General features: G+C 38.9%; 1 protein-coding gene across 2 annotated transcripts in view; it reads right to left on the reverse strand.

The window, feature by feature from the left end:
- The window catches only part of Tmtc2 (transmembrane O-mannosyltransferase targeting cadherins 2), a 383935-nt gene that overhangs the window by 42401 nt on the left and 314296 nt on the right, over positions 1 to 27238 (reverse strand). For both annotated transcript variants that reach the window (XM_051139933.1, XM_051139935.1), the window contains 2 exons: positions 24999 to 25113; positions 12756 to 12819 (listed from right to left, as the gene is read on the reverse strand). In XM_051139933.1, the coding sequence (XP_050995890.1) occupies positions 12756 to 12819; positions 24999 to 25113 (179 nt within the window). The remainder of the gene's footprint in view (positions 1 to 12755; positions 12820 to 24998; positions 25114 to 27238) is intronic.

The following is a 27238-nucleotide window of genomic DNA, read 5'->3' on the forward strand; positions in this document are numbered from 1 at the left end:
TAACACATTTAAAGCAATGATATGGTGTCGCTGTGTGCACTTACAGTCCGTCATCTGTTCTTCATAAGCGTTCCCTAGATATAGGAAATGTTTGGGAGTTACGGTGCCAATTAGCATACTGGAAAATAAAATGATAATGTCCTATTATGCGATGAAGGGAGGACTAAGCATACGCACATGTTTTTAGTAAAGATTTCCAAGTCTGATTAAAGAGCACAATGCTGTTTGGGTAGCAAAACAATTCCGTCTTCAAGACCCAAAGAATCCACTGTGCCCAATGCTCGCCTAAGAAAACCATACAAAGAAACAAGGGAACAGCTAGGGAAGGACAATTCAATACAAGTGAGAAATTAGAAATTCTAAATGTAAGTTTCTTTTCCCATAAGAAAGCTGATAAAAATAAGATAGCCACATAGCTCAGATTTGCTGCCCAGGAGATTGAGCCATATAAATTCATTTAAAGATGCTTTGGTCCTCTACTATACATATAATAATACCCTTCATATACAATTTTTATTATTTCTGGTATTATATAAAAATATATCCATCAAACTGAAGAAGTGTCAGTGATTATCAGGGATTATATACCACTGTAAATTTGATTTGTTGACAGTTTGATACCTGTGGTTAAAATAAAGAGCCCGGGCAAAGGACACACACACAGACACACACAAAAGCACAGGCAATTATAGTAGCTAAAACTTAAACTTAGCAAACAATTGAATATTGTTTAAAAAAAAAAAGAGAAACACCCCTTTTATCTGGATCCACAGTGTTAAATGAACTACTACATAAAATAATTTTCCTCAAAGTAAATGCCATTAGTATCTGGCAAAAAACTTAAGATGCTCATGTTCATATATTTGATCAGGTTTCCTATTAAATTAATAAAATGAAAACCAAGCTAGAACAACAAAAAAGATTTCATAAAGAAAATCCATCTCTTACTTGCTTTGAGACTTTAGCAGGGAGGGAGAGCAGAGTAACAAACTTATGAGAAAGAAAATTCTTGTCTTACATCTATGTGTTCTAGAACTTGCTGGGGTCAGCTGCATCACAACTGCAAACTGATGCTGATCGTCTCCCCATGTGATTTAAACAATTAATGTTTTATAGCTATGAATCACTGAGAGCGGTTCATACCTATCATCTGGTAAATTGTTTGAACCCATCTTTTCAAAAATTTCTCCTCTCGAAAATTCCACGTTACTAAACTCACCGAGTTATTTTCAAATGAAAGTAATTTAGTGATTAGGAGACCATTTCAAATTCTTTCTTGTCACAGGATCTTTAATGGCACCACATTTGCTCTTTTTCAACTTGCCATTTATGCTTCAAAACGGAAGTGCACACATGTGGTAATGCTGAATTCCTAGGAGCTATTTCAGTAAAAGATCACTTAAGAAAGTGACACATACACAAACTGGAGATGAAAACCCCACAGGAATAATGAGAGCTGCTCCAACACAGACACTCAACAACAAAGGAACTGAATTCCCTATAGTTTTAACTTTGTGATATAAATATATGCAAGTTCCTGGCCATGTGTGTGTGTGTGTGTGTGTGTGTGTGTGTGTGTGTGTGTGTGTGTATGTTGGTATATATGTACTTGTAAATATGGATGTGTGAGCGTGTGCTCATGTACAAGCATGTGGAAGTCAGTGTACAGATTCAAGTATCTTTCTCAATTGACCTCCATCTTTATGTTTTGAGTCAGGACCTCCCCTTGGACTCGGCACTCACACGTTCAGCTAGAGCTGAGTGGCTGATGAGCTTGAGTGATTTCTCATTTGTGTGCCCACACTTCACAAACTCTGGTATGGTACGTGCCACCATAGCTGACTGTGTTCTGGTGGGGAGGGGGGAGTTGAACTCAGATATTAGTGCCTGCAGTTTAGGAAATTTATTATCGTTATCATTTATTTATTATTGTCATTAGTATCATCTCCTTACTACAGCTTTTCTCCACAACAACCATTTGTTGGTTTGGTGTCAAAGGGAATGTTACTGCCATGCTATGACCTAACTCAAGTAAGAAAAGACAATATTTGATTCTGAGATTGTCTAAGTAGCAAGGACTTTACAAGCTTAGCCTGGGGAAAAGAGTCATCCAGGATGACAAAGATTGCCTCGGGCCAAACCTTGGACAGGCGTCCCTAAGTTCCCTATGGACTAAATCTCATCCCTCAGTGTTATCATCTGCCTTCCCACTCTAGTTGATAAATGCATCTACTTGTCATATTGATAAATCCATATAGCAGGAATGCTTGCATCAGATGCAAGCCTTGCATCCTTGCAATCCTTGCAATCCTTGTAATTCTTGCAATCCTTGTATCTGATCACTTTCAATATCTCATTAAATTTCCCAGGCTCATGCTAGGTACCTACCTTATCACTGCAACTGCTTTCTGCCAAAATCACACTAAGTCAGACGGAAGTATTCTCTCGCCTTAGATTTTTCTAGTGACCCTCCCACCCACTCACACCTGGACTCCAACAGCTACTGTAGGAGGAGAAGACTATCTTTCCTTTTTAGCTTTCTTAACTCACTGGTAAGGACCCTTGCAATAAAAAATTAACAGGAACATCCAGATACATTGATTTGGCCCAACCATTATGTGACAATCATAACTACAGTTCTTTTTAGTGGTACACTTGGAAGAGTGAGAAGTGGAAAGCAAGACAGAAAGGGTGAATTTGCACCAAGTACAACATGGGGTAGAGGGAGCTTTATAGGGGCTCTTTGCTCAGATTCCCTATATCGCTTCCTCTCTGGAGATGAGGATGCTCGCTTATCCTCTGATAGGGAAGGCTCCTCCTCAGTTTACAACCTGATGAACACAGGGCAGTGTTGGAAAGCCCCTTCTGCACACGCCATTTCTCACATTCCGTCCGCATAATGTATTCAGTATGACAAATTGCCTTATGTCAGGGAATCATGTCTGGGGCGAGCTATGCTGCAACAAATCCTCGAATGTCTTTGTTGAATTTGAGTTGAGCCTGCTCTCGCTCTTCTGTATCACAGTAGTCTTGACACCCATCACAACAGTCTTAAATAAAGACTTCCTTTCATCAAAGTCACCGTGCAGTGTGGAGACTGTGTCTACTATGGCATGTTCAGAATAGCTTGTTAAAAACTATAAAATCAGCCTGAAACCAGTGGATTCATGGATGAAGAAAACAGGGCATAGATACACAATGGCATAGTTCTTAGTCACGGGGAAAGACAAAATTATGTTGTCTGCAGGCAAATGGATAGAACTAAAGACCGCCGTGTTGGAGATAAATAAGCCAGATCCTCAAGCCAGTGTCACGTCTTGCTCTCTATGTGGAATCTAGATTAAATGACAAAAGGCATGAGAGTACAAGGGAGCTTACTTGGGAAGAGGAAAGGGATTAACTAGAGGAGGAGTAAGAGAAAAAAAAAAAAAAAAAAGTGTAATGGGGTGACGATAGTCAAATTACATTGGATACATTCTCAAAAATGTCAGTGATAACCATTATTTCCTATGATTAGTAATGTTACTGAAAAGGTCTTCCTTTACATTTAGAATGTATGCAATTTTCCCCTTTGTCAAGGATATAGGACAGAAAGGAAATGAAGTTCCCAATTTATGAATTTGCTAGAAGCTGCCTAGCCTATTGGTTTTGGAGGAAATCTAATTTTTTCCTAGATTAGGGTTCGTATAACTAAGGAAGAATGGTTTAAGACTCAGAAACACAGAGTAAACCGTTTCTGTCTAGTTACAAGGGAGAGTTCAGACTTATAGCAGATTTTTGTTCCTGTTTTGGTGTAGGTTTAAGGGGAAGGCACTCTGTGCTCAATCAAGAATGCAAAGTATAAATATCTGTAATGACATCAGAATCAGAAGAGGCAGCTGCGGAGGCGACCAAGGGGGATTGTGGAGACTGTTCAGACCATCTGCAGGTGGCAGCCATAAGTCTCTCATACTCCCAGGTGGGAACATTGGCCAGTGTGGTTAGGACATTTGAATTTTTAAAGACATTAAGAATCAAGTTTCTCAGAGAAGAGACTGGATGGAATTTTAGTGTGTGGTCCCATGACTCACGCAGTTTCAGCAATAACTCCATACACAGGGTACCACCTCAAAGAAACGGCAGTAAAAATAAACATGCTTAAAGAATATAATTAAATGAAATTCCCCAAGGTTTGATGTTCCTTAAACTAGTATACTCAAGTTGATTGTCTCTATAGCCAAGAGCTACTTAAGCTCCTTCCCACTTCTTACCTCCACTGAAGGGTCTTTTCCATTGTGAATACAATACAATACACACACACACACACACACACACACACACACACACATGTACATATTTTTCAAATTGTATTCAAAACTGATTTCATGTGGATTGTGAAAAACAACAGTGCCTCCTGAACTATAAAGTTAGCTTAGATCATCCCAACCATCTTGCCCCGGAGTGGGCTGCAACTTGCCCACACCGGCAGCAAACAAATGGACTGCACTCACCACCAGTGTCTTCTCATTATGTGACTTGGAAAAAAATCAGATAAACAAGGGAGAAACTGTAGCCACTTCAGAGGTACATTTTGGTTCTGGTTTATCTAACATTTGCAAAAGAGTGCACAACAGAAAGAAACTAAAACGTAAGCAGAGAGACATGAATGCACCAGAAGCTGGACGCTGCAACTCGCTGAGTAAAGGAAAAGCAAAGTGTAATTTGGAAAAAGAGATCTCCAGAGAGAAATGTCCCCATGGAGATATGGGTGGAGTGAGGCTAGGATTGATGCCAGCAAAACCAAAGCCTTCAGAGACGTGAGCTCTCCGGCTCCTGCTGAAGTAAGAGAAGAACTAGTTGATTTCCAAAATGTATGAGCACACGGATATGATGAAAGCTATTTATGAACAGAACAGAATAAAAATGTGAGAAATGAGAGGAACTGAATAATATAACCAGATCAACTGACTATAACTATGGGAACAAACTAATAATTTCTTCTTTGACTGTAATTTGCATTTTTCCTATCGGTTTGACTTACAAAATCATTCCTATTCTAACTGTAAAATATAAATATACTTGAAATTGATGGAATAGACGCAAGGGTGACTGATTTATGTACAATATTGAGACAGTTTTTACTTACACACTGATCTTGTGATTTCTATCTGTCTGTCTGCCTGACACACACACACACACACACACACACACACACACACACACACACACACACAGCCTAAAAGTTCAGAGACGCAGGATATACATTTTTTTCCACATCACAGCAATTTTTGGGAGCAGCCAGACGGTTCCTCCCATTCTTATGAGCATAAATGTGGTTTAACTGCATCCCAAGCAAATGATTATTAACCCTGTCATTTTTCCTCTAACATAATGATCTCAATAAATTTCTTTAAAAAAAAAAAGCCCTTATATAGTCAAATCTGAATCTGTCTAGCTTAACCTAATTTCATGGTCTCTTGTTCTAATTATGGTTGAGAAATAGAATTCCCACCAGAAAACAACTATACGCTCAGGGTATTTTATACTCCTTCTATCAGAACAGCCAAATAATTCCAAATACTTCCTCCTTGAGTTCCAGTATTGGTGTTTAATTCTGCTTCACCTACCTCTTCCTATAAGCATTTTTTTTTTTTACTACATAAAGGTATTATAAACTAAAAGTAATATATTACAGAATAGGAAAGATATTCAACCAGATGCAGTTTGTCATAATAAACTCATTTTTGGGAAAAAATTTCCCATATATCTCATTTTGAACTTTTGACATACAGTCATTGGGAAAGAGAAAGAATGCAGGGTAGCACAGGCCTTTGTTTATAAATCTATGAATTAATTTAAATTTTATGTGCCTGGGAAAGGTAAAACTCAGATGTGAGATTTTTAGTTAAATGATCCATGGGATATATTTTCCCGTTAACTTTTACACAATAATACACTCGCAAAGCGTTTATGAAATAGTATACCAATGACAAATACAGAGTATGGATGAAACATGTAGCATATGTCAAAAGACTGAGTCGAGAGTGTAATCTATAAGTGATCTCAGAAGTCTATTTAGAGGTATGAAATAACTCACTGCTTAGGTAGCTTAGTGTATATACGTGTAATAATTTAAATGTATATGTAAAAAAATAAAAAAATTAAAGACCCCTCAACAGTTGGTATGACTATTTGAGACCCGTAAAAAATACAACTTCTTGTGCAACTCAAAGCTCTAAGAAACCCCATGAGATTATATAATCTCAAAGTCAGTTTTCACTTCCCTAGGATTAGCAGAGAGCCAAATGAGGACATTTGTAGTAATTTATTCCATATCTCCTCCCTTGCTCCACAAGCTCAGGCCCCCTCCCATTCTTTCTGTGACCTAAGTATACTTCAACAGGTCACAGTCTCCTCCCCCCCCCCCATTTCCCAGAGAGAAACCAGTTCTTTAAGACTTCAATATTTTCTTCCCCTTTTCTTGTGTTTGGACAGATTTTTTGGTATCACATTTAAGTGTGTGCACTTCTTGACAACTATCTTGATTCTCAGAGTTTATGTCCTTTCTCTTTTATCTCTAGAACTTTCTTACAGAATGTTTAAGGAGCCTCGTGACTACCCTCTATTTCCTTAGGACCCAAAAACTGCGCCCATCACTAGTATGAGAACAGAATTTTAAAGGCCACCTGTGGCATCTTAGTCTCTGAACCAGTGGACATTCACATGCAAGCTTCTTTTTGTGGTTCAGAGCAGAATTCAGTGCTCATCAGCTAGGATTTCTAAACCCGCCAACTGCCTTTGATGTCTGCATATCCCACAGGCAGATGCAGTCATTCCCAGGGTTAGAACTTGGCTCTCTCCTCTAATTTCATGCCCTTTCTTCCATGGTAGTTTTTTTACTCGTTTTGCTGGTACTCTGCTGCTTGCTGTAGATGACTCCCACAGCTTCATCCTTAACTCTACACTTTCTCTCGCCTGCTTCCTGAAAGAAACATCTAACAGAAATTTAGAGTAGAGCTTGGGAGACAGCAAAGCCCATGCAGTGTTTGCCAAGCTAGCTTTGATCCTTGACACTCATGTAAAAACTTAAGCATGATTGAGCTCATCTGTAATCCCAGAGCTAGGGAGCAGGAGTCATGAGAATCTATCTCTGAGGCTTGCTCGTCAGCCAGGCCGGCCAGCCCAACTACACTTATCAGCTCCAGGTTCAATGAGAGTCTGTGTCTCAAAAGCTAAGGTGACGATTGATATGGGAAGCCATCCAAAGTCAAACACGGCCTCAACAGCCCCTCCCATCCACGTGCACACACCTATCTGTGAATGTACAACATACACAAATCCACACAGCCTTACGTTTCACTCAGAATGTGCTAAGTCCAAACTTAAGATCATGCCATTGAACTAAACACATTACTCTAATGATCTTATTTCTGTTTAGGGTATTAAGTGTCCAAGTTACCTGAATTCAAAAATTGGAGCCCTTATTGTGACCAACTAATTGTTCTACTTAGACTCTTATCAACTACTGCTTAACTTTTGTATGTTTTTTTCTTTCCAGCTCTGTCCTGATCTTCCTCTTGTGACTGCCTTATGTTCACAATGATCTTTTATTTGGTTCTACCAAGGCTGGGTCTTTGAATCCTACTTCTCTGAACAAAACACACATTTTTATGTCATCCTAAATTACTATTTTCTATCGTCATACTGTTTGTCAATATTACAGAATACGGACTTCTGTGTGCTACTCAATGTATTTCACCTGTCTTTTTGTGAGTTATCAATTCCATCTTTTTCGTATTCCCTGCCCCACCTCTATATATGAATATAACTCCCGTGCTCAAATTCTCTTCCATTTCTTGTTGCTAAAGTCTCCTATAAAGTTTTATCATCCCAAGCTTCTTTAAGCTTTCCTACTCCAACTCAAGCCCCCTTTAGATCAATTCAGATGAAATTTCCCCTATACATTTATTTACCACCCAGTTTATGTTCTCACAAATCCCTTACTAGATAACATTATTCACTGCTATGATATCTGTGGACTGAGATTCACATGTCCTCTCCTCCTCCCTCTTTTTTACATTATATTGTATGTTTCTCAAGGTCAGAGTTACATTCTCATAACTGTGAAACTCTACCGCATTAGACATAGAGTCATATATAATGTGACACTTGAATTAAAAATGACTGTGACAACTACAGACCATAAGCAAGTCTGTCCTGAAAACCCAAGCACTGGCAAGTTTGCCCCCTGGACTCCAGAGTGAATAAGAAGTCAAGTAAAGGTGACTCTGTACCATGTGAATTCCCCAACCTTCACATTAAATTCTTTTATCTCTAAGATAATGCAGACTTTGGCTTTACTCCCAATCAAAGAACAAAGTGGTTTCCTTTAAATGTTCCCTCTGGTTCTCAGGATTCAGCAGTTTTTCATGTGCTTAAGTGGATGGGGGAGGTAGATGGGAAAGGACTGTCACAGGGTTAATACCACGCAAAGCTCATCTTACTTTTAAAAAGAAAAACTATCAAACTGTACGTTGGTAAAACTTTTTCTTACTGTAAAAATATAACAAGACATCTACTTTTAGAACAATTTTCATACAATAGCGGCTAAATAAGATTTTACAATGGAATATGCCATGCTATCTAAACATATCTATGATGTGTGCTGTCACCAATCACAACTCCCCAATTACACACTCCAGTAAAGCCACACATTGAACACTGCTGAGGCAGACAAAGCTAAATAGGAAACTGTATAGTGTTCCTAATGATCTAGACCACTTTCATTATTTGGCCATTTTATCACTGGAGCTACACTATAAAAGGTCACTCACTTCAAAATAAATTTGGTAGAGGAATATGTTTTGGAGAAAAAAAATGCAGGACACAGTAAAAGAAATGAAGTGAGTACTTTATTAGGAAATAGGTATACCTCAGAAATAAAAATCTTTAAAAAGAAGATTTTATTTTAAATTATGTGTGCATGCATATAGGGGTGGAAACGGATGTTGTGTACATGATCACAGTGCCCATGGATGCCAGGAGAGGGCATCCCTGGTCCTGGAGTTAGAGGCGGATGTGCTGAAACGGCTGCTGGGAGGCAAACTCATGTCCTTAACCACTGAACCATCTCTCCAGCCCTATCATTAACTTTTTAACCATGGTGGTAATAAGAGATACCACCCAAGCCACGCACTTCACACTGCGCAAGTGCACCTCAGGTAAGCACAGTTAGACTCGAGGTAGCCATACTCAGCACCCTGATGGCCACAGAGACAAGGGATTTGTTCAAGTAAACAGAAAAGAAACCCTTTTGAAAAGGAAAAGTAAGATTGGCTGATTGTGTAGATGAGCAAAATTGCAAAGAACTAGAAATGGAACTATTCAAATAGACGAGGAGAATTGGTATCTGTTAGATCTCCTTGCCCAGGATCAAACAACTGACAATGGCATTTGTTAAATTAAGTGTGGCAGGAGCAAAATGCTTTTATGAGCAAAGGGGGAAAAACAACCAGCAAGATAAATGTTGGACAGGTGCTTTTATTTAGAACAAATACAGAATCCTCGATAAATTATAGCTGGTACTCAAACAGTTTTCTATTTCAGAAACAAAACAAAACAAAACAATTATTGACATAGTTTGTGACTCCATCATTCTGGCCTCAGTGACACTTTATGTACCCTGGGGTATCGCCTGAAAGCCCAACCTATTAGAAAGTTAAATGGGAAAAATGCATGCCTCTTGATCTAGCAATTAAACATTGTCTACTTGTTATTAGATATGAACGTTGTAACAAAGCCAATTAAAAGCACCATCATCACACACGGAAAGGAAAGGATCATTTGAATAAAAGCATTTTCTTTTCTTTTTAAAAAACTGTTTAATTTACTAAAATTTATTCAGATTGCACCCCAATTGTTATCTCATTGCTTGTATCTTCCCTTCCCACCCTCCCTGCCTCTTCTACCTATTCCCCTCCCCTAGTCCTCTGACAGAAGGGATCCTCCTCCCCCACCAATGACCGCAGCCTATCAGGTCTCATCTGGATAGCCTGCTTCCCCTTCCTCTGTGTGCAACCAGGCCTCCACACCAAGGGGAAGTGATCAAGTCAGAGACACCAGAGTTCATGTCAGAGGCAGTTTCAGCTCCTCCCACAAGCATGGAGAATGAACTGTCCATTGGCTAGATCTGAACAAGAGGTCTAGGTTTACTGTATGCAAAAAAGCATTTTCAAAAGCAATCTTTAGTATATTTAGGATGAAATATTTTAGAGTCTCTGGGAAAAAAAGACTTTGCACTGGCAATTAAATACTGATTTTATGATTTGGCTAGTCATAAAAAAAAAAAAAAATCAACTCCTTAAGTTAGGCTTGCACCCTGTGGTACTTAGGTACTTTTTTTTAGGGGCCAGACAACTCAAGAAACTTGTTTTTCCCTATGCCATTATACTGTGATTAAAGACCATCCTTTAATCACACCGCAGAATTAAAAGTGACATTTGGAGGGACTGATTGTCAATGAATAAAAGCTCATCCTAATTATCCTGTAGCTTAGAACATCATATAATTGTTCAACATCAACGTAAAAGGAAAACAAATCCCTCTGTTGCTTGCCTTTGGTGGGACTGCAGACGTAAAAATTCTGGCGTGCGATTTTTTTTTTAAACTCTTACGTTTTAAAAACTACACAAAAGTGTCAAAAAAAAAAAAAAAGTATTTACAAAGTTTTTTCCCCATGCATTTCTGACCCTCCATCACTGCTTCATTTTTCTTCCAAAATGCACCACTGTGTGAAACATCACCTAGCTTCCTTACTTCTTCCCTCTCTTCAGCCCTGACAGGGAGGCTCTGTCTCCAGTGCTTAGAATAGTACCTGGTATTCAGTAAACGTACAAAATGAGCAAACAAATTGACTATTATGCTGGCTTGCCAGAGAGATGATGTGTACGCCCTTTGTGGTACTAGGTCCCCCGCCCTTCCCGCCCGCCCCCGGGAAGAGGGGGAAACTTTGTTAAGCTTTCTTCCCTGCCCCCACGCACCCCTGCAGATGGTAGGCTAAATGACAAAGCCATTCTATAACTTTGTGCTGCTAAGTGAAGCATTAAGGTCTCCATCCTTCACCACCGAAGAGGTCGCTAAAGCAGCTGCGAATTGCAATAAGCATATTTTCACGAAGTATCTGGCGAAGTGAGTGGCACAGAGGCATAGAGTATGAACTACTGCTGTCCTTGTTCTTGTCATCAGCCTTGCTAGCTCAAAACTATGTGGAGTGGTTCCGAGCCGCTGTTGTAGGTCACAGCACGTTGGAAAACTGAGTTTGTGGAGATAAAGGGATGGAGACAGGACAGAAGCAGGGTGGTCCCGTGACCTCTTCCCAAGTTCTCTCTCACGGAGGAGGTACTGAGACAGTCATTTGTATCCTCATCTCTGGTCATGGGACACAGGAGAATCTGAGTAATGGGCCCCTCTGCAGTGCCCTCCCTTCATAACGTCTGCGCCCGTGGCCGGTCCTCCCATCGGTAACTTCGGAATCTCCTCCATCTGCGCTGTGCCCCTCAGCCATCCACATGCATTTGAACATCAATGGCCATTAAGAAAAAAAAAAAAAAAAAAAAAACTTTCCTCTCCTTTTTTGGGTCTTCATTTCGGAAGATTCCTTTGTCATAAAAATCACAAGTACACGTGTATGCTTTCGCTATGCTAATCTGTCTTTTGTGGTGAGGGCTCAACATATCTCACTGTGTTTATATTATAATATATTACAACAAGTGACACTTGAGATTTGTAGTCACGGTTAAGCTCCTCGTGGTTAAATCTTACAGGGAAAACAGAGGGAAAAAAAATCCCATATACAGTAAATTCTCACAGGTCTCTACTCTCACAAGACTAAACCTCTGCAGGAGTCATAACACTGTATCAGTTAGTTGGTTATATTGTTTCCCTAATATAAGCCATGGCCTGGAATCTCTGGCTCCTTCTCAGAGCGCCTCCTCCGTACATATTTGTTTAGAGTATCCCATCTATTGGGCAAACGAGACTGACTCCATCATTTGTGCTGCAGCCATGCATTTTCATTATTATCTGAAAAGTGCAAATTCTCAAATGCGCAGCCTACATTTCGAGAGCAGGGGAGAAGGTTCCACTCTTGTCCAGTGGTGCAGAGTGTATATGAGAATAAATGTTCAGTACAGGAATTTGGCGCTGTGGAAAAAAACCCTGCTTGTCAGGCTGCTATTAAAGCAGCTCTTGGCCTCTTATAAATAGCAATTCTATCCCAACAGGAACGATCCAATTTATATCCACCATACTTTCTGAAAGTGAGACTACCCAGGGAACACTTCTGATGGAAACATTATCAATAAATTTGCAAAGTTGACTTATTTAAAAAATGAGGATTTTAGAATATGTAGTGGGTACACAGCTGAAGGTTTAAATGTGGTAAAAAGGCACACAGTAAGTATTTTCACTAGAAAAAAAAAAAAGCTTTCACAGAATGTGACGATTCACCCAAAGAAAACGTTATTTAGCAATGATCAAACATATATTGGGATAATAAAAGTTAACGATGGCTTATGAAGGAGAATGAGAATTTATGGAGAAGACAAAGAAACGTGAACTATGTGGGTGGTTATGTGAATGGAAGATGTGCACAGTAGGCACTCAAACAGAGAGATCAGGGAGGAAAAGATGGAAACAAGGCATTGCCAATGAGTAGCCATCACTGCATGCCCTAGGACCATGCGTTCAATATTGGTGCTGACTGCGGAATTACTCACGTTTGGTCTCAGTCTTGCTGCCAGATCATAATACGTCTCAGCTGCTTCATTGAGGCTAGCTTGTCTGTCAAAAATAAATAAATAAATAAAATTATATCATGTATTGCCAAGTTGAAGCATTATGTAAAGAAATGACAGTAATATAAAAAAAACCAAATTTATTTCATTAGAACTATATCTAACTGGATATTTTTGCTCATTACAAGCAGTGAGTTTATCTATATGCTCATCATGAGCTCAAAGCAGAGGTTTTATTTTTTTTTTATTTCAAATGCACATTATGTATTCAAAGCAAGAAGTTTTGTTTTTATGTCAATGTCTTTCTATGAAATAGGTGACTATCTTGTTTCATATAACTAACCATTTATCCTTTGTTTTTATATTCATATGGTCTTTCTTATTGTGGTATACACACGGGCCTTATCGCTGAACTAAACCTAGAATGAATGTATTTCCTTGACTATTAATTTGTTTCAGTCTTGTTTTCCTTCTTGGTGTAAATCAAGTGCTTCACGGACCTTTTGGCTAATTTGCGGGAGGGTAGAAGTTACTTGAAATCAATTCAAGAATCATCATCAGGAATTAGAAAACCATCTTCATAAGATTCTGCAGGAAATCTGCCCAACAGACAGAGAGTAGCACTTATGGAGCAGTGGGTAGTGAGGGAGTCTCTCTTCTGTGTCAAGTGTATGAGACAAGCATGGACAAGCAACATAATAACAATAAGCAGTCTTGAGGCAAAGTCCCTGGGGCTTTGCCTAAACCAGGGATGGACCTATTTGTCAGCCCTGTAAAAGCAAGTAGGCTGTCTCAAGGAAGCTTACTTGCTTGCTTTTGCCAATACAGCATGCAATTGTTCCCAGAACACTAACTTAAAAACATTATAATCATACTGACTAAATAGTAAGTTCCCATAAAGAAAACTTGAAATAAACTTGCTACTACAATGAAAGTATTAGGCATAATACCATTGGGTAGGTATTGCTAATTGCTAAATGACATTTGCCATAGGTATTTTTCTTTTCAAGGTAACCCAAATAATACGTTTAGATTCCCCAGTTTCAAAGTGATAATCTAGAAAAAAAAATTTTTTTAAATCAATTGTCAAAATATTTAGCTATGATTTTTAAAATATATTTATATGTATTCATGTGTATCCGCATGAGTTTATGTGTGCCATGTGCACGCAGGTTCTCTAGAGGCCAGAAGAGGGTGCAGGATCCCTTAGAACTGGAGTTAAGATAGTTATGAGCTGTGGGACATTGGTGTTAGGTCCTTAACTTGGGTCCTTTGCAAAAGCAATAAAACAGTCAAAACCACCAACTCCTCATTTTAAAGATAAACATAGTAAATATTTGCAAGATTTAAAAAGTATATATTCATCTTACTCTCTCTCTAACACGCATGCACAAACACACCACACACACACACACATACACACACAGGAGAGAGAGAGAGAGAGAGAGAGAGAGAGAGAGAGGAGAGAGAGAGAGAGAGAGAGAGAGAGAGAGAGAGAGAGAGAGAGAGAGATGGAAACAGAAAGAGAACTGTGCAGCTATGCAGAAGGGGATGAGGATGGTGGGGCAGGAAATGAATATAGAGAAAATATGATGATCTATCTTTGACTGAAAATTAACAACATTTTAGAAACTAATAATCTGGGTTTGGAGATGGCACAAGGAGGAAGGTGCTTATTGTCAGAGCATGAAGACCCACATTCATGTATCTAGCACCCCCATACTCACATGGTTTGGCATTACTTGTTTGTATCCTCAGCACTGGGATGCACACACAGGAGCATCCTGGGTGTTTGCTGGCCTGCCAGCATAGCCAAGAGGTGAGCTCTGGGTTTGGTAAGAGGCCCTATAGCAAACACTAAGGTGGAAAGTGATTGAGGAAGACAAAAGATGTCTTCCTCAGGCTTTTGCACATGGACACACACACACACACACACACACACTTGCATGCATGTACGCACTATGTACATCTCAAAATATTTCTCATCTTGCTAATTGGTAACCAGTATGGGCATGTGACCTAATCTCAAGTAACTGGATACTTTCTCTTGACATTTTAATTCAGGAAAAAGAGGTGAAAAATGAAAATAAAGAAAAAAATAAAAATAAAATGAAGGATGAAAGGATAGCCAGGGTTCACTTCTAATGGTGCAACAAATAAGGCTACGTGCAGGCCAGACTTTTTCTGCAAACAGTGATAATACTGCAATAGTTTATACAGTTCTTAGCCATTGCATTTATACAATACTGTGCTAATTTAGACCCTCTGGTCCATGGGGGTGAGGTTGGGTGCCATCCCCAAGCTAAGCAGAAATTCTGTCTAGTCCCAGTAGTGGATTCCTTAGTCTCCTCTATAATCAGAGACAGTTTTCTTGCTTGTGGTCAAGCCCATGAATGGTGCAGCTGTCTTACAAAAATAGAATTCAGACTGAATCTAGCAGAGAAACTTATGTGCTGCCCATCACTAAAGACTAGGTTCAGCCAACTTGTCAGTAGATGGCTGAAAATGTCAGCTAGCTGTCAAAACATAATGTAATATTCTTTTTTTTTCTCTTTATTTTGTCATTTATTTATTAACTTATTTTACTTTATTTTTTTAATCATGCAGATTCAAATGACCTTCCCAGATGGCAGATAACAAGATATAAGAAGACCTTACAAGTGCATTTCTGTCTAGTAAATATATATGACAATTACAGCATAAAAGCTATGGGAAAATGCCAAGTTGAATTTCAGATGACATCTACAGCATTAACTATGATCTGACAACAACACTAAATGGCTCTGGGGTGTGCTTTAAAGGGGGAGTAGTGTTCTGAGGAGAAATGCTCAGTAGGTAAAAGAAGAAATGAAGACATGAGTGTGAACTCCCAGAACCTACACAAATGCCACATGGGCATGGCAGTCTGCTTGTAACCTCATCCAGGGGAAGGAGAAGATGGCGGAGGGGGGAATCCCCCAGAAAAGGACTGGCTAACTGCAGTGGTCAAATTAGTGAGCTCTGGGTTCAGATGACATACTTCGCTTCAATATGGAGGAATCAATTGAGGAAGACACCCAACTTTAGCCTCTGGCCTTCATACATGTATGAACACGAACACATGTGCACCTGCATACACACATGTGCCCCCACACATACAACATGCATGCATACACGGTAAAAAAAAAGGGGGGAGGGAGAAAGTGTATCCTCTTTAATGTTAATAAGCTTGGGTAGCAAGAAGCAGACAGAGAAAGTGGAAACAAACGCAATGTATGAGTCAAGTCTCTCAATTAGAGAACCTCAGTTTTAAAGGAGGAGGCCAGTCAGCCTTACTTAGTAAATTGAATTTGCACTTTAGTCAAGACAAATAAAAAGCATAAAGACATACCCCATGCAGACATATAAATTATAGGAATAACTAAAGATAACATCTCTCTGGAGAATCAGGGGTATCTTGCTAATGTTTGAAGGGGAAAAAAAATCAGAAACACTACTATTTTTAATGGACATTATAAAGAAAGTAAAAGAGAAAGAAAAACCCAAAATATAACGCCAAACCTTGAGCCAAGGGCCTGCTAGACTGGTGGCGTGTTACATTGTGTCACCGCAGTTTATATTCTCATAAATATCAAAGTTCAACCTCAGCATGTCAAGAAAAGTACTCAAGTCTGGTAAGAAACAGTAAAACTTCCCTCACTAGGGTATTTAATGAAGGTGCCGTCCACCAAATTACAGATTTGCTTTGGTTCAGATTCACTTGGAAATTTGAACCAGAATTCTTTAGGTCATGCCCTGGAAGGGTTTTCTCCAGACGAATATAAAAGGCACGGAGGTAGGAAATTAGAGTAACTTGATACTACAAGAAAGTAGGTTGCCTTGGTGTAATATCTAACAGGAGATATCAAGTATTGAAAGTATGGCCACTCCTAACATCTCTTTACGACCTCCAATTCCTAAGGCAGACACTAATCAAAAGACAAACTGAGGTCTCCAGTAAAAAAAAAAAAAAATCTTCCTACGATATCAAGCAACTGAATTTTAAAAATGATTATGAGTTTTTAAGCCATTCGCTTCTTCGATGTGTGTTCTTCAACTGTGTGTAAATGTGAACTGCTGTCCCGTAGGTGCAGGCGTGTGAATACTTGGTTCTTCCCTCGGTACTGAAGGCTGAGGGACTTGGAGAAGAAGGGGCTTTGCTGGAGGTCCTGAGTCCTGGCAATGACCTTGAACTTCTTTATTACTGAAGAACTTCTGGCCAGTTCTCTGCTGGCCAGTGCCTCTGACACCGCAGAGGCACTGCGACCGTCACCACCAACTCCCACCAGCCCATGCCTTCCCACCATGATGGATGGTAACGCCTCAAGCTGCAAGCCAAAGTAAACCTCGCCTCCTTTGAGTTGCATTTCGTCAGGCATTTTATCATAGCCATAAATAAAGTAACTAATACAGTGGTTTAATGCACAAAGGAAATATTCCGAAGAGTTAATTTAGGCTAGAATTACAACTGATAACATTCTAAGGGAAATGAAAAAAAACAGGATTTATTATGTATGCCATATACGTATAAAATTAATTTCCACTGTAAAACTTTGTTTCTATTATTAAAAAGTCTTTTTTTTATTACTAATCAGAAAGTATTTATGGCAGCCCATGGAAAACCAGGGGAAGGAATATGTCATTTCTAGGCACAAAATGGTCATTTATATTCCTAATTTATTCTCTGGACAAGAGAGAAAACTCACGAGGAGGTATTCAAAGTTCATTTTATTGTGTTGGTTATATTTTATACTCCCCATCTGAAAGGGACGTCCTTGGAATACTTATCATGTCTTAATTGCAAACATGACTAAATCATTAATAAGCATCTGAAAAATAAAGAAATAAGCAGTATTCTGTTCTGTGCTTTAGGGATTCTGCTAAATACTGTCCAATCTCTCCAAAGGGAAATTGTGAGGCAGGGAGTACAAGTGTTGAGTCACACAGTCTATTAGTATACACCTGTTTAAAATAGCTGAAAATACATACTTTTCTTATCTGCTTATGGTCATTTTCATTCATTATTTCTTTTACGTGATGTATGGAACATCTTAAAATAGCAAACCAGTGCATGGGAAAGAATTATCCATGCAATGAAACATCTGAAATACACTGTTTATAAACTCCTTAGGGGAAAACTCTGTCAAGACATTAAAAATAGTTATAAGGCCCATAAGTCTTTGTGTCTATTTCAAAGAAGGGAGCAGTGAAAAAGAAATGTGTGATGAAAAGAGACAATGTGTACTTTTAAAAATGATGCAATTTTAATTGTTTTGCCTCTGTGTGTGTGTGTGTGTGTGTGTGTGTGTGTGTTTGTGTGTGTCCCCGAAGACAATTGAGGGAGCCAATTCTCTCTTGTTAATGTGGGTCTCAGGCATCAAACTCTAAAACTTCCAGGGCCTCTGCCTGCTGAGTCATCCAGCTAGCCCTAAGGGTGTAATTTTAGAAATAATCCCTGTGGGTCACACATGTTATCATGTCCCATAAATGTTTGAATTCATTTCTTTTTTTCATGGTCGCAAACCTTTCAGGGGCAACTAGAGACAGAGTCAAGCCTGTATATAGCAAGACTAAATGATGTTTTATATTGAAAAAGTAAGAGGGAAGGAGTGGATGTTAATGTGAAGCATTACATTCATACACGGTAAATTACCACTTATGTTCTAGGTGGATTTCAGGCAGGAGAGAAGTTACTGGGAGGATGAAGAGATAAGAGGGATGACAAACTGCCTGTATTGATGATGAAACAACAGTGTAAGCATCATCTGGGACATGCGAGAAGTGCAGAACCTCAGGTACCAGCCAAATCCACAAGGTCAGAACATGTGCTTTCTCAGGGTCTTTGGGTGATTTCTTCACTCACTAATATTAAAGAGCCATTGTACTTTAACCATCTTACAACTCATAATAATGTGGGCTAAAGAGGATTCTATTGGGAAAAAAAAATGGTACAGTGGCACATGCCTGCTTCAGCCTATGGAGGGACATGCAATAGGGTCTGGAGTTCAAAGTTAATTTCCGCTACTCAGAAAACTGGAGGCTATCCGTGAATTCAGGCACGCAGCTACTAGAGAATCTACCTCAAAAAAAAAAAAAAAAAATGATGATTCTATAATTTGACAAAGCCATGAACCTTCCATTGTTTTTTGCCCCTCAAAAAAGTTTAAAGTAGAAATGACAGAAATTAGCCAGCCTTGAAGCTTTATCTGTCTTGAGCATTGATTACAGAAGTCTCTAGTCCCCTTCAGATACCAAAATCTCTAGATGTTTAATCTTTTAATATACACAGAATCTACTCAGATCTTCCACATATGTTCCATGAGCCCTACGTCAGCTTTAATACCTAATACACTATAAATGCAATCAAGAGGCGCTTTGCTGCATCTTTTGGTCATTATTTTCCAAACAAGCTAGTATACATACAAAACATATGGTCCCCCTCATATTTTCTGTCTGAAGTTAGTAGAGTTCACAGATGCAAAACCAAGGACTATTAAAGGTTAAGTTTGCATTTACCTCAAACAGACATGTATGTATGTGTTCCTCCGTGTACGTGCATGCATGAGTGTGCACGCGTGCGTGTGCGCACACGACACACACACACATGGGTGGGGGGGGATACACTGATTCTGCTTCTTTTTCATCCAAGAATTTAAATTTTGTGTCACCTCCACTAGAACTAATAAAGAAGTTATTACTTTTAAATTCTGTGTTTGTACAGCATATAACCATTTAATACTGTGCTGCCTGAGTGGGGAAACTACAATATAATGAGTCTTGCTCATTTTGTCCTAGAAATTAGGAAAGCAATCAGAACCAGGTGGCATGGCACAGTTGGGCATTTCTCACTGCACTGGGAAGCAGTGATAGTGTGTACCTTTATGCCTGGAAAAACAACACATTTATCCAAGTTGTGTGACTGAAACCAGACATAGTCCACGATGATGTTTCTGTAAGTTTTGTATCCCTAAGATACAAGGTTGGAGTAATCTCTCCAATGAAACCACAAACCTACTAAGATTGACCATAAAGAATTCACTTTAAGACTCCAGAGAGCCCTTATCATTTATGATTTACATATGTGACAGCCTGTCACCTTCTATAAGTCTTACTCCTTTAGTAAGAATCATAGTTTCTGAGGAGTCACATTGCTATAGAGATGAAGGGAAGTTGCGATAATGAAAAAGACATTTATATGTAGCCAGGAGACACTGCGTTCAGAATCTATCTTTGCCAACTCTGAGAAGCAATGATGGGACCCTCAGGATCTGCAGCTATAAAGTGAGAATATCAATGTACCCTTTGCAGATGTGTAGGTAGAAATAGGAGAGTGTTGAGTATGCATTCAAAACACAGTGCCAAGGAGGCGGAAGACATCAGAAGAAATGCGGCTTTCATCCCGAGTAAGTTCGGTAAAGGGAAGAACAGCAAAATTCTCATACCAAAGCCTATGAAACCAGGTAAAATGTGTTTTTCTTCCCTCCTGACTTCTTCTCGGATACCAAATAAATTCATACTCTCAATCCAACTTCCAGTTCTGTGGAGGAAACTGGATATATCTTTTCCTGCAGAATGCTTTTAACAGAATAGTTGATTCAACTGTTCCCTCTCACAACTCTGTAGACATGAGTGCACCGAGTTCAAACATCTTAAGTCCCTTTGATATTTTCCTTTGATGATAATCAATCTGCCTTAAAAACAAAAGAAAAGGTCTCATCTGAAAGCATCTAGTAGGTTTTTTTTTTTTTTAAGTTTTATTTGAGATCCTAAAAGTGTCACCGTGTATTGTCAATGTGCGCTGAGACTTTGCATTTGCGATCGCCATCCTCGTAAATGTACTTGGTAATTAGCCATCATGTGGATTTGGAATTCTCAAGCAAAGGAGGAGCCCCACACGCTTTCATCTTCTAACTTTCTTCCAGCACATGACTCAGGTTTCACCAATGAGATGCAGCCTCAAGAAAATGCTCTAAACTCAGCACAATAGGAGGCAGCTCTGCCCCTGAGAACGACCTTCCTGTTCTGAGTGGTGGTGGCACTGGCCCTGCATGGTAAAATTTTCTGAGCCTAGGGCCAGACAGGGACATCAGGTATTATTTCTGGCACATAAGAGTAGTGGTTACTGAACACAAAGCTCCTGATGAAAGGCCTGATACCAGTATCAACTTAGAACTTGGAACTCCCTTAGAACACTTCATATATAAAATTACATTAACCACAATATTGATAGCTTATGACAGTTTTTTTTGGTTATTTATTTATTTACAAAAATTGTATTCAAGGAAAACCAAAACCAACTCTAAGTACTTTCAACAAATCCCTGAATAGTCTTGGATACTAAAAAGGAGATTTGAAATGAGTTTGTACAGGAAGCACTTGTGATGGCTATCTTGGTTGTCAACTTTACTCCATCTGGAATTAACTAAAACCCAAGAGGCTGGGAACATCCACAAGGGATTATTTCTGAATGAAATCATTTGGCTTGGAAAATTCACCTTAATTCAGATCTTTTGAGGTGGGAAGATCCATCATTAATCTGGGCCACACCTTTGGCTGACAGACTATATATATAGGTCATGGAAGAAGGAAGCTCCTGCTCTTTGCCTGATTGCTATGGAGACTAGCAATTCCATTCCTTCACAGCATTAGAGCCTACTTCTTTGAGATTTTGATGTGTACTTAAGGCCAGCTGAGACATCCAGTCTTGTTTATTGAAAGACTATTGGATTCTTGTGATTTTCCTTTGGCTGGACCAGGTGGACCACAGTCTGTAAGCCATTCTAATAAGTCTCCCATGCATGCATGTATGTATGCTTGTATGTGTGTGTGTGTGTGTGTGTGTGTGCGCGCGCGCGTGTGTGTGTGTGTATGTATGTATGTGTGGAAGTTCTGTTCCTATCGAGAATCCTGAATAATACTACAGACAGCACAAGACAAATACTTGCATTTCATCAAGTTGAGAAGCAGAAAGCTACATCAAATATTCTTGGAAGTTGCTGCCAATTGAGTAGTTACGATTAGGCTGCTATAGTTGCACTTGTAGCCAGTTCAAGGTGTTGAGTGACTGTAACTTAATGAGGAGTGCAGACTGCAGAGTCCTCCAGAGAAGACTCTAATGACAAACTTAAGAGTTTCCACAGTGGTGCTGTGTAAGGAAAATGTTCCACTGCTTCTAGCATTAATGTAACAAAGAAAAACCTACAGGTGTAGGGGATGTGTGTGTAAGTATGTGTGTTTGTGCACGTGTGTTCCTGCTGATAGACCCTCAACTCCTGACAGTGATTTTTATGTAGCAAAATGTCTTGCCAATGAAAGCATTTATGATAAGATGAATTAGCCTCTAGAAATATACTCATTCTCCCAACCTCACAATTGCTTATTGTGACCAAGGTCCCAGCATTTCACTCAGGGAGAACACAAAGCGTTCTTCACTGTATCGGCACTTCCTTTTATCCTCAAATTAAGATGTCGTAAAAACAAAAAGTCATCCGTCATCCTTATACTGAAGATACTTACACTGGGTAACAGTCTATTTTGTAAATATACTGACAACTAATTGACTCTTGGTTCCTATCTGTACATGTCATTTTTCACTGTTACTTTTTGGAGCAGGCTGTAAGATGGCCTTGAACTTTGAATGAAGGTAAGCACGACATTCAACTTTTGATCCTCCTGTTTCCACTGCCAGAATGCAGAAATTATAGTCAGTCACCAATTTACCTTGCTTTTATTAGGCACTGGGTATTGAACCAAGGTCTTTGTACAAGCTAGACAAGCACACTAAAAACTGAGCCACATCCCCAGACCTAGGTGTCACATTTCTTTGGTTCGCCAAATAAGAAGGACATTAGAATTGCTAACATTAATGCACAGAGAGTTTATATAACAGAAATCCAATCATGTCCACATACCACTTGAACCAAGGTACGTAAACACTATTAAACATCCAAGGAAGAAGACACTAAGATATAGTTTTTTTAAATTAATTTATTCATATTACATAGCAATTGTTAGCTTATCCCTTGTATCCTCCCGTTCCTCCCTCTCTCCCGCTTCCTCCCTACTCCCCTCCCCTATGTCTGTGACTGAGGGGGACCTCCTCCCCCTGTATATGCTCATAGGGTATCGAGTCTCTTCTTGGTGACATGTTATCCTTCTTCTGAGTGCCACCAGGCCTCCCCATCAAGGGGATATGGTCAGAAATGGGGCACCAGAGTTTGTATGAAAGTCAGACCTCACTCTCCACTCAATAGTGGAGAATGTCTTGTCCATCAACTAGGTCTGGGTAGGGGTTCGAAGTTTACTGCCTATGTTTTCCTTGGCTGGTGCCATTGTTTGAGCAGGACCCCAGGACCCAGATCTGCCCATCATAATGTTCTTCTTGTAGGTTTCCAGGACCCTCTGGATCCTTCTATTTCCCTATTCTCCCATGCTTCTCTCACCTAAAGTCCCAATAGGATGTCCTCCCCTCTGACCCACTTTCCTAGTAAGTAAAGTCTTTCATGGGACATACCCCTTGGGCTAGTGTCCAGATATAAGTGAATATATACCATTTGTCTCTTTTTGCTTCTGGGTGAACTCATTCATTACGATAATTTCTAGTTCAATCCATTTGTCCACAAATTTTGGGAATTCCTTGTTTTTAATAGCTGAATAGTATTCCACATGTTGGCGAGGATGTGGGGGAGAGAGGAACACTCCTTCATTGCTGGTGGGAATGCAAACTAGTACAGCCACTTTGGAAATCTATCTGGTGCTTTCTCAGAAAAATGAGAATAGGGCTTCCGCAAGACCCAGCTATTCCACTCCTTGGAATATACCCAGAAAATGCTCTGCCGCTCAACCATGTTCATAGCTGCCTTGTTCATAATAGCCAGAACATGGAAACAGCCTAAGTGTCCCTCAGTAGAAGAATGGATAAAGAAACTGTGGTACATATACACTATGAAATACTACTCAGTTATTAAGATACAGTTTTAATAATGACATAATAATCATCTTAATTGGTAACTGAAATTATATAAAATATTTGTTTTACGTATTGGTTTCTTGGGGATCGGTCAGTTACAAAAGTACCACATGAATATGTTGATGATGGGCACACAAACCAACACACGACAAATTGACAGAAACACACACACACACACACACACACACACACAACACACACACAGAAGTACAGGTGCACAATGTGACTAGAGGACTTTGTCAGTGTCAACATTCTGATTCTGAATAGGCACTGTAGTTTCGGAAGGCATCACCCTTGGAGCCACTGGATAAACGCTACACAATATTTCTTTATGGTCATTCTTATGGTTCCATGTGAATTTATGAGGTTTTCAATAAGAAGTTAAAGGTGAGGGGCAGTCCTCATCGTATATGCGTATATAATGATTTGAGGTGAGGAAAGTACACATCCTTACTCGTGGACACCACTCAGTGAAGCACACTGGTGGGGATGTAATGGGGAGCAAGTCAGTGAGAGTATGGACAAAAGAGCACACACACTGACTGACACATACTGTTCTTTAATCTGTTTGATTCTGTGAGTTTCCTCCTTTTTATCTAAAACAGCCGTTTTGGAGGCACTGATCCCATTTTATCTTAATATTTACAATGAAAATAGCTGACTTAAAAAAAAGAAAAAAAAACCCGAGTTTTTGCTGCTGCTGTTGTAATTAGCATTTGAAACCACTCTTGTGAAATGCAAGCCTCAATGCATCTCAAGATATCAATAGTGTTGAATACAGAGCCATTTTGAGGATTTCCTGTGTCTTAAGTATATTTGCATCTGATAACGGCTTCCACTATCACACACATTAAGAGATATCCCCATGTCACATTCAGTGATGCTTATTATAATAACACAAATACAGGGACCTATTTGATTCATTGATATGTTTGTATTTGAGGGACATTTAATTAGGCAGCTATTAAGATTACATTTACAATTCTTCTTTTGTAATAACCTTTGGAGGGAAGTGGAAAAGGTGGGTAGGGACATGCTGGACCCGGAAAGCTCATCGTCCCTGCACATTGGACACAGAGATTATAATGAATGAGGTAATTCTTATTAATTTTTAGCTCGTTAGGCAGTAAGATTCTCTTTAAAATGCAGGCACTGATGGTGCATGGGAAAGTCATGTAATGAATTGCTTTCTTCAAGCCAGGGCATCATTTGTATAAGATCCAGAGACAAAAACTGACCTGAGCATGTGGGCAGCATTGAAGACGACATCAAACTCCGTGCTGTCCAGCTCAGCTGCTTTTTTTGCCATCTCGGCTGCTTCTGTGAGGCGAGATTCTTCCAGAAGAAACTGACCTGCAAAGTAAAGTAAGTGAGTTTCACTCAAAAAAGTAAGAACTATTTGCAATAATAAATAAGTGTGGTGGAAGCAGTGAGCCAATGCCAAGCTCTTTATTTAGTCATATATTTCATATGCCTTTTGCATAATTACGGGGTATCAGGAAAATTTTAAATTTCTCAGTTCTAAGATTATTTTTTAAGGGAATCTTCTATAATGTATTCAAGCAGGAAGTAAAATGAACATTTAAAGAAATACAACAAATGCAAGTCATATAAACATGTTTTATGCTTTTTAAAGTATGTTCTTTAAATCTCCTCTGCTTTTTCTCTCTATAGAGTTAGTATATGCAGGAATATTTTTGTGCTAAATGCAAGTTAGAATTTTAATGTAATCCCCTTCCCCAATATATACAGGCAAACACGTATGTCCATTCTGAGATAATCTTTTTTTTTCTGCTGAAATTATTTAAATATATAGAAAGGAAGACCGGGAAATAAATTACTCTGAATGATACTTAGCAATGAGAGGAGGCTAAATATTGACAAGGTCATATTTGTGAGAATACTTCAGATCAGTGTTGCAAGGATAGGATTGTTGTAGCTAGTGTCACACAATTCTTGAACACTGCAACTCAAGAATTATGTAATGATAGCCTACAAATTTGCTTTACTGGAAAAATAATAATAAATAATAGTTAAAATAGGTCAAAATTTAAGTCTATCTATATGTAAACAGAGACAAAAAAGTGGCTATTTGAAAGGTGGGAGTTTACCAACAGCAATGCTAATTTGAGCATGCTTCTCTACAGTGATTATAGTTAAACTCAAAGCACAGTCATATTCAAGCCATCCACACATCTGCGCATTTGTAGCTTCTGTTCTAGTTATCGTTTGTTTTGTTTTGTTTTGTTTCTTGAGTTTCCCGGTTGCTTGGAGATCAAAATTTTGATACTAATTATAGAAACTATTAGAAAGTTAAAAACTGCAAACACAAACAGGAAAACATTTAAAAGTGCAAACGCTGAGGTAGCTGTTGAAAGAGCCCACTGCTGAATGCTTATTATGATAACTGCTGCCCTTAACCTAAAATACCTAGCCTAAAATTTAAAAAGAGGAACCATTTCTAAGAATTTTATAATGAATAAAGGCCATTGCTTGGTTGAAATATTTTAGAGTCAACTATTAAAAAATAAAACATAGTTTGTGTAATGGTAAGTCTAGTTGCTGGCTGAGGCAGGAGGCTGATCAATTTGAGATTACAGGGCAAGACTGTGCTTGGAAAGCATTAAGGAGACAGTTCCAGCTTATTCCTCTTTCTTAAGTCTCTTCACCTCTTGTGCTGTCTCTATCCCCCCTTTCCCACCTCCTCTCTCTCTCTCTCTCTCTCTCTCTCTCTCTCTCTCTCTCTCTCTCTCTCTCTCTCTCTCTCTCACCCCTTCCCTGAAAATAAACTTCTCCTTAACAACAACAACAACAACGAGACAGTTCTAAAAATCACACATAGAAAACATATTACTCAAACATTTCCTAAATATACTAACTCTATAGAAAGAAAAAGCAGAGGAGATTTAAAGAGCATACTTTTAAAAGCACAAGACAAGTTTATGTACTCTGCAGATATTACCTCCTCATGTGTATGTTTATAAAGGACCCAAACTAAATACCTTTCAGTCAGTTATGCGTATATAAGTTTGTTTTCAAATTAAGACAAAGTATTAATTGTTATCTGCACATAATACAATATTTAATTAAATAAATGCACGAGTATTTCAATTATTTATGTGATAAATTTGCAAGGCAGAGGATGGCTAAGTTTTATTCTTCCAATCAATCAACTCTGAACTACACCATGTATTAATAGTTAGGAAAACACAATCATTAAGTAAATAATGAAGGTTACTTTCTTACAATTCAGTACTCTAAAATGGAGAGAGATGAAAGGAAATACATCAACCCTCGTGGAAAAGAGAAAGGAAAGAGAGAGACACAGAAAGGATCACACTCAGACTTGATAAACACAGTGGACCCAGCAAGAGAAGGGCTCAGCTCATGAACCATGGGTAGACAAGCCTTTCAAGCTTTGTCAACAAAGAGCAAAATAACAGACTACTGTGTGAATTCAAATACGCATTTTATTGTT

The sequence above is a fragment of the Acomys russatus genome, chromosome 31, assembly GCF_903995435.1.
Source record: "Acomys russatus chromosome 31, mAcoRus1.1, whole genome shotgun sequence".
Lineage (NCBI taxonomy): Eukaryota > Metazoa > Chordata > Mammalia > Rodentia > Muridae > Acomys > Acomys russatus.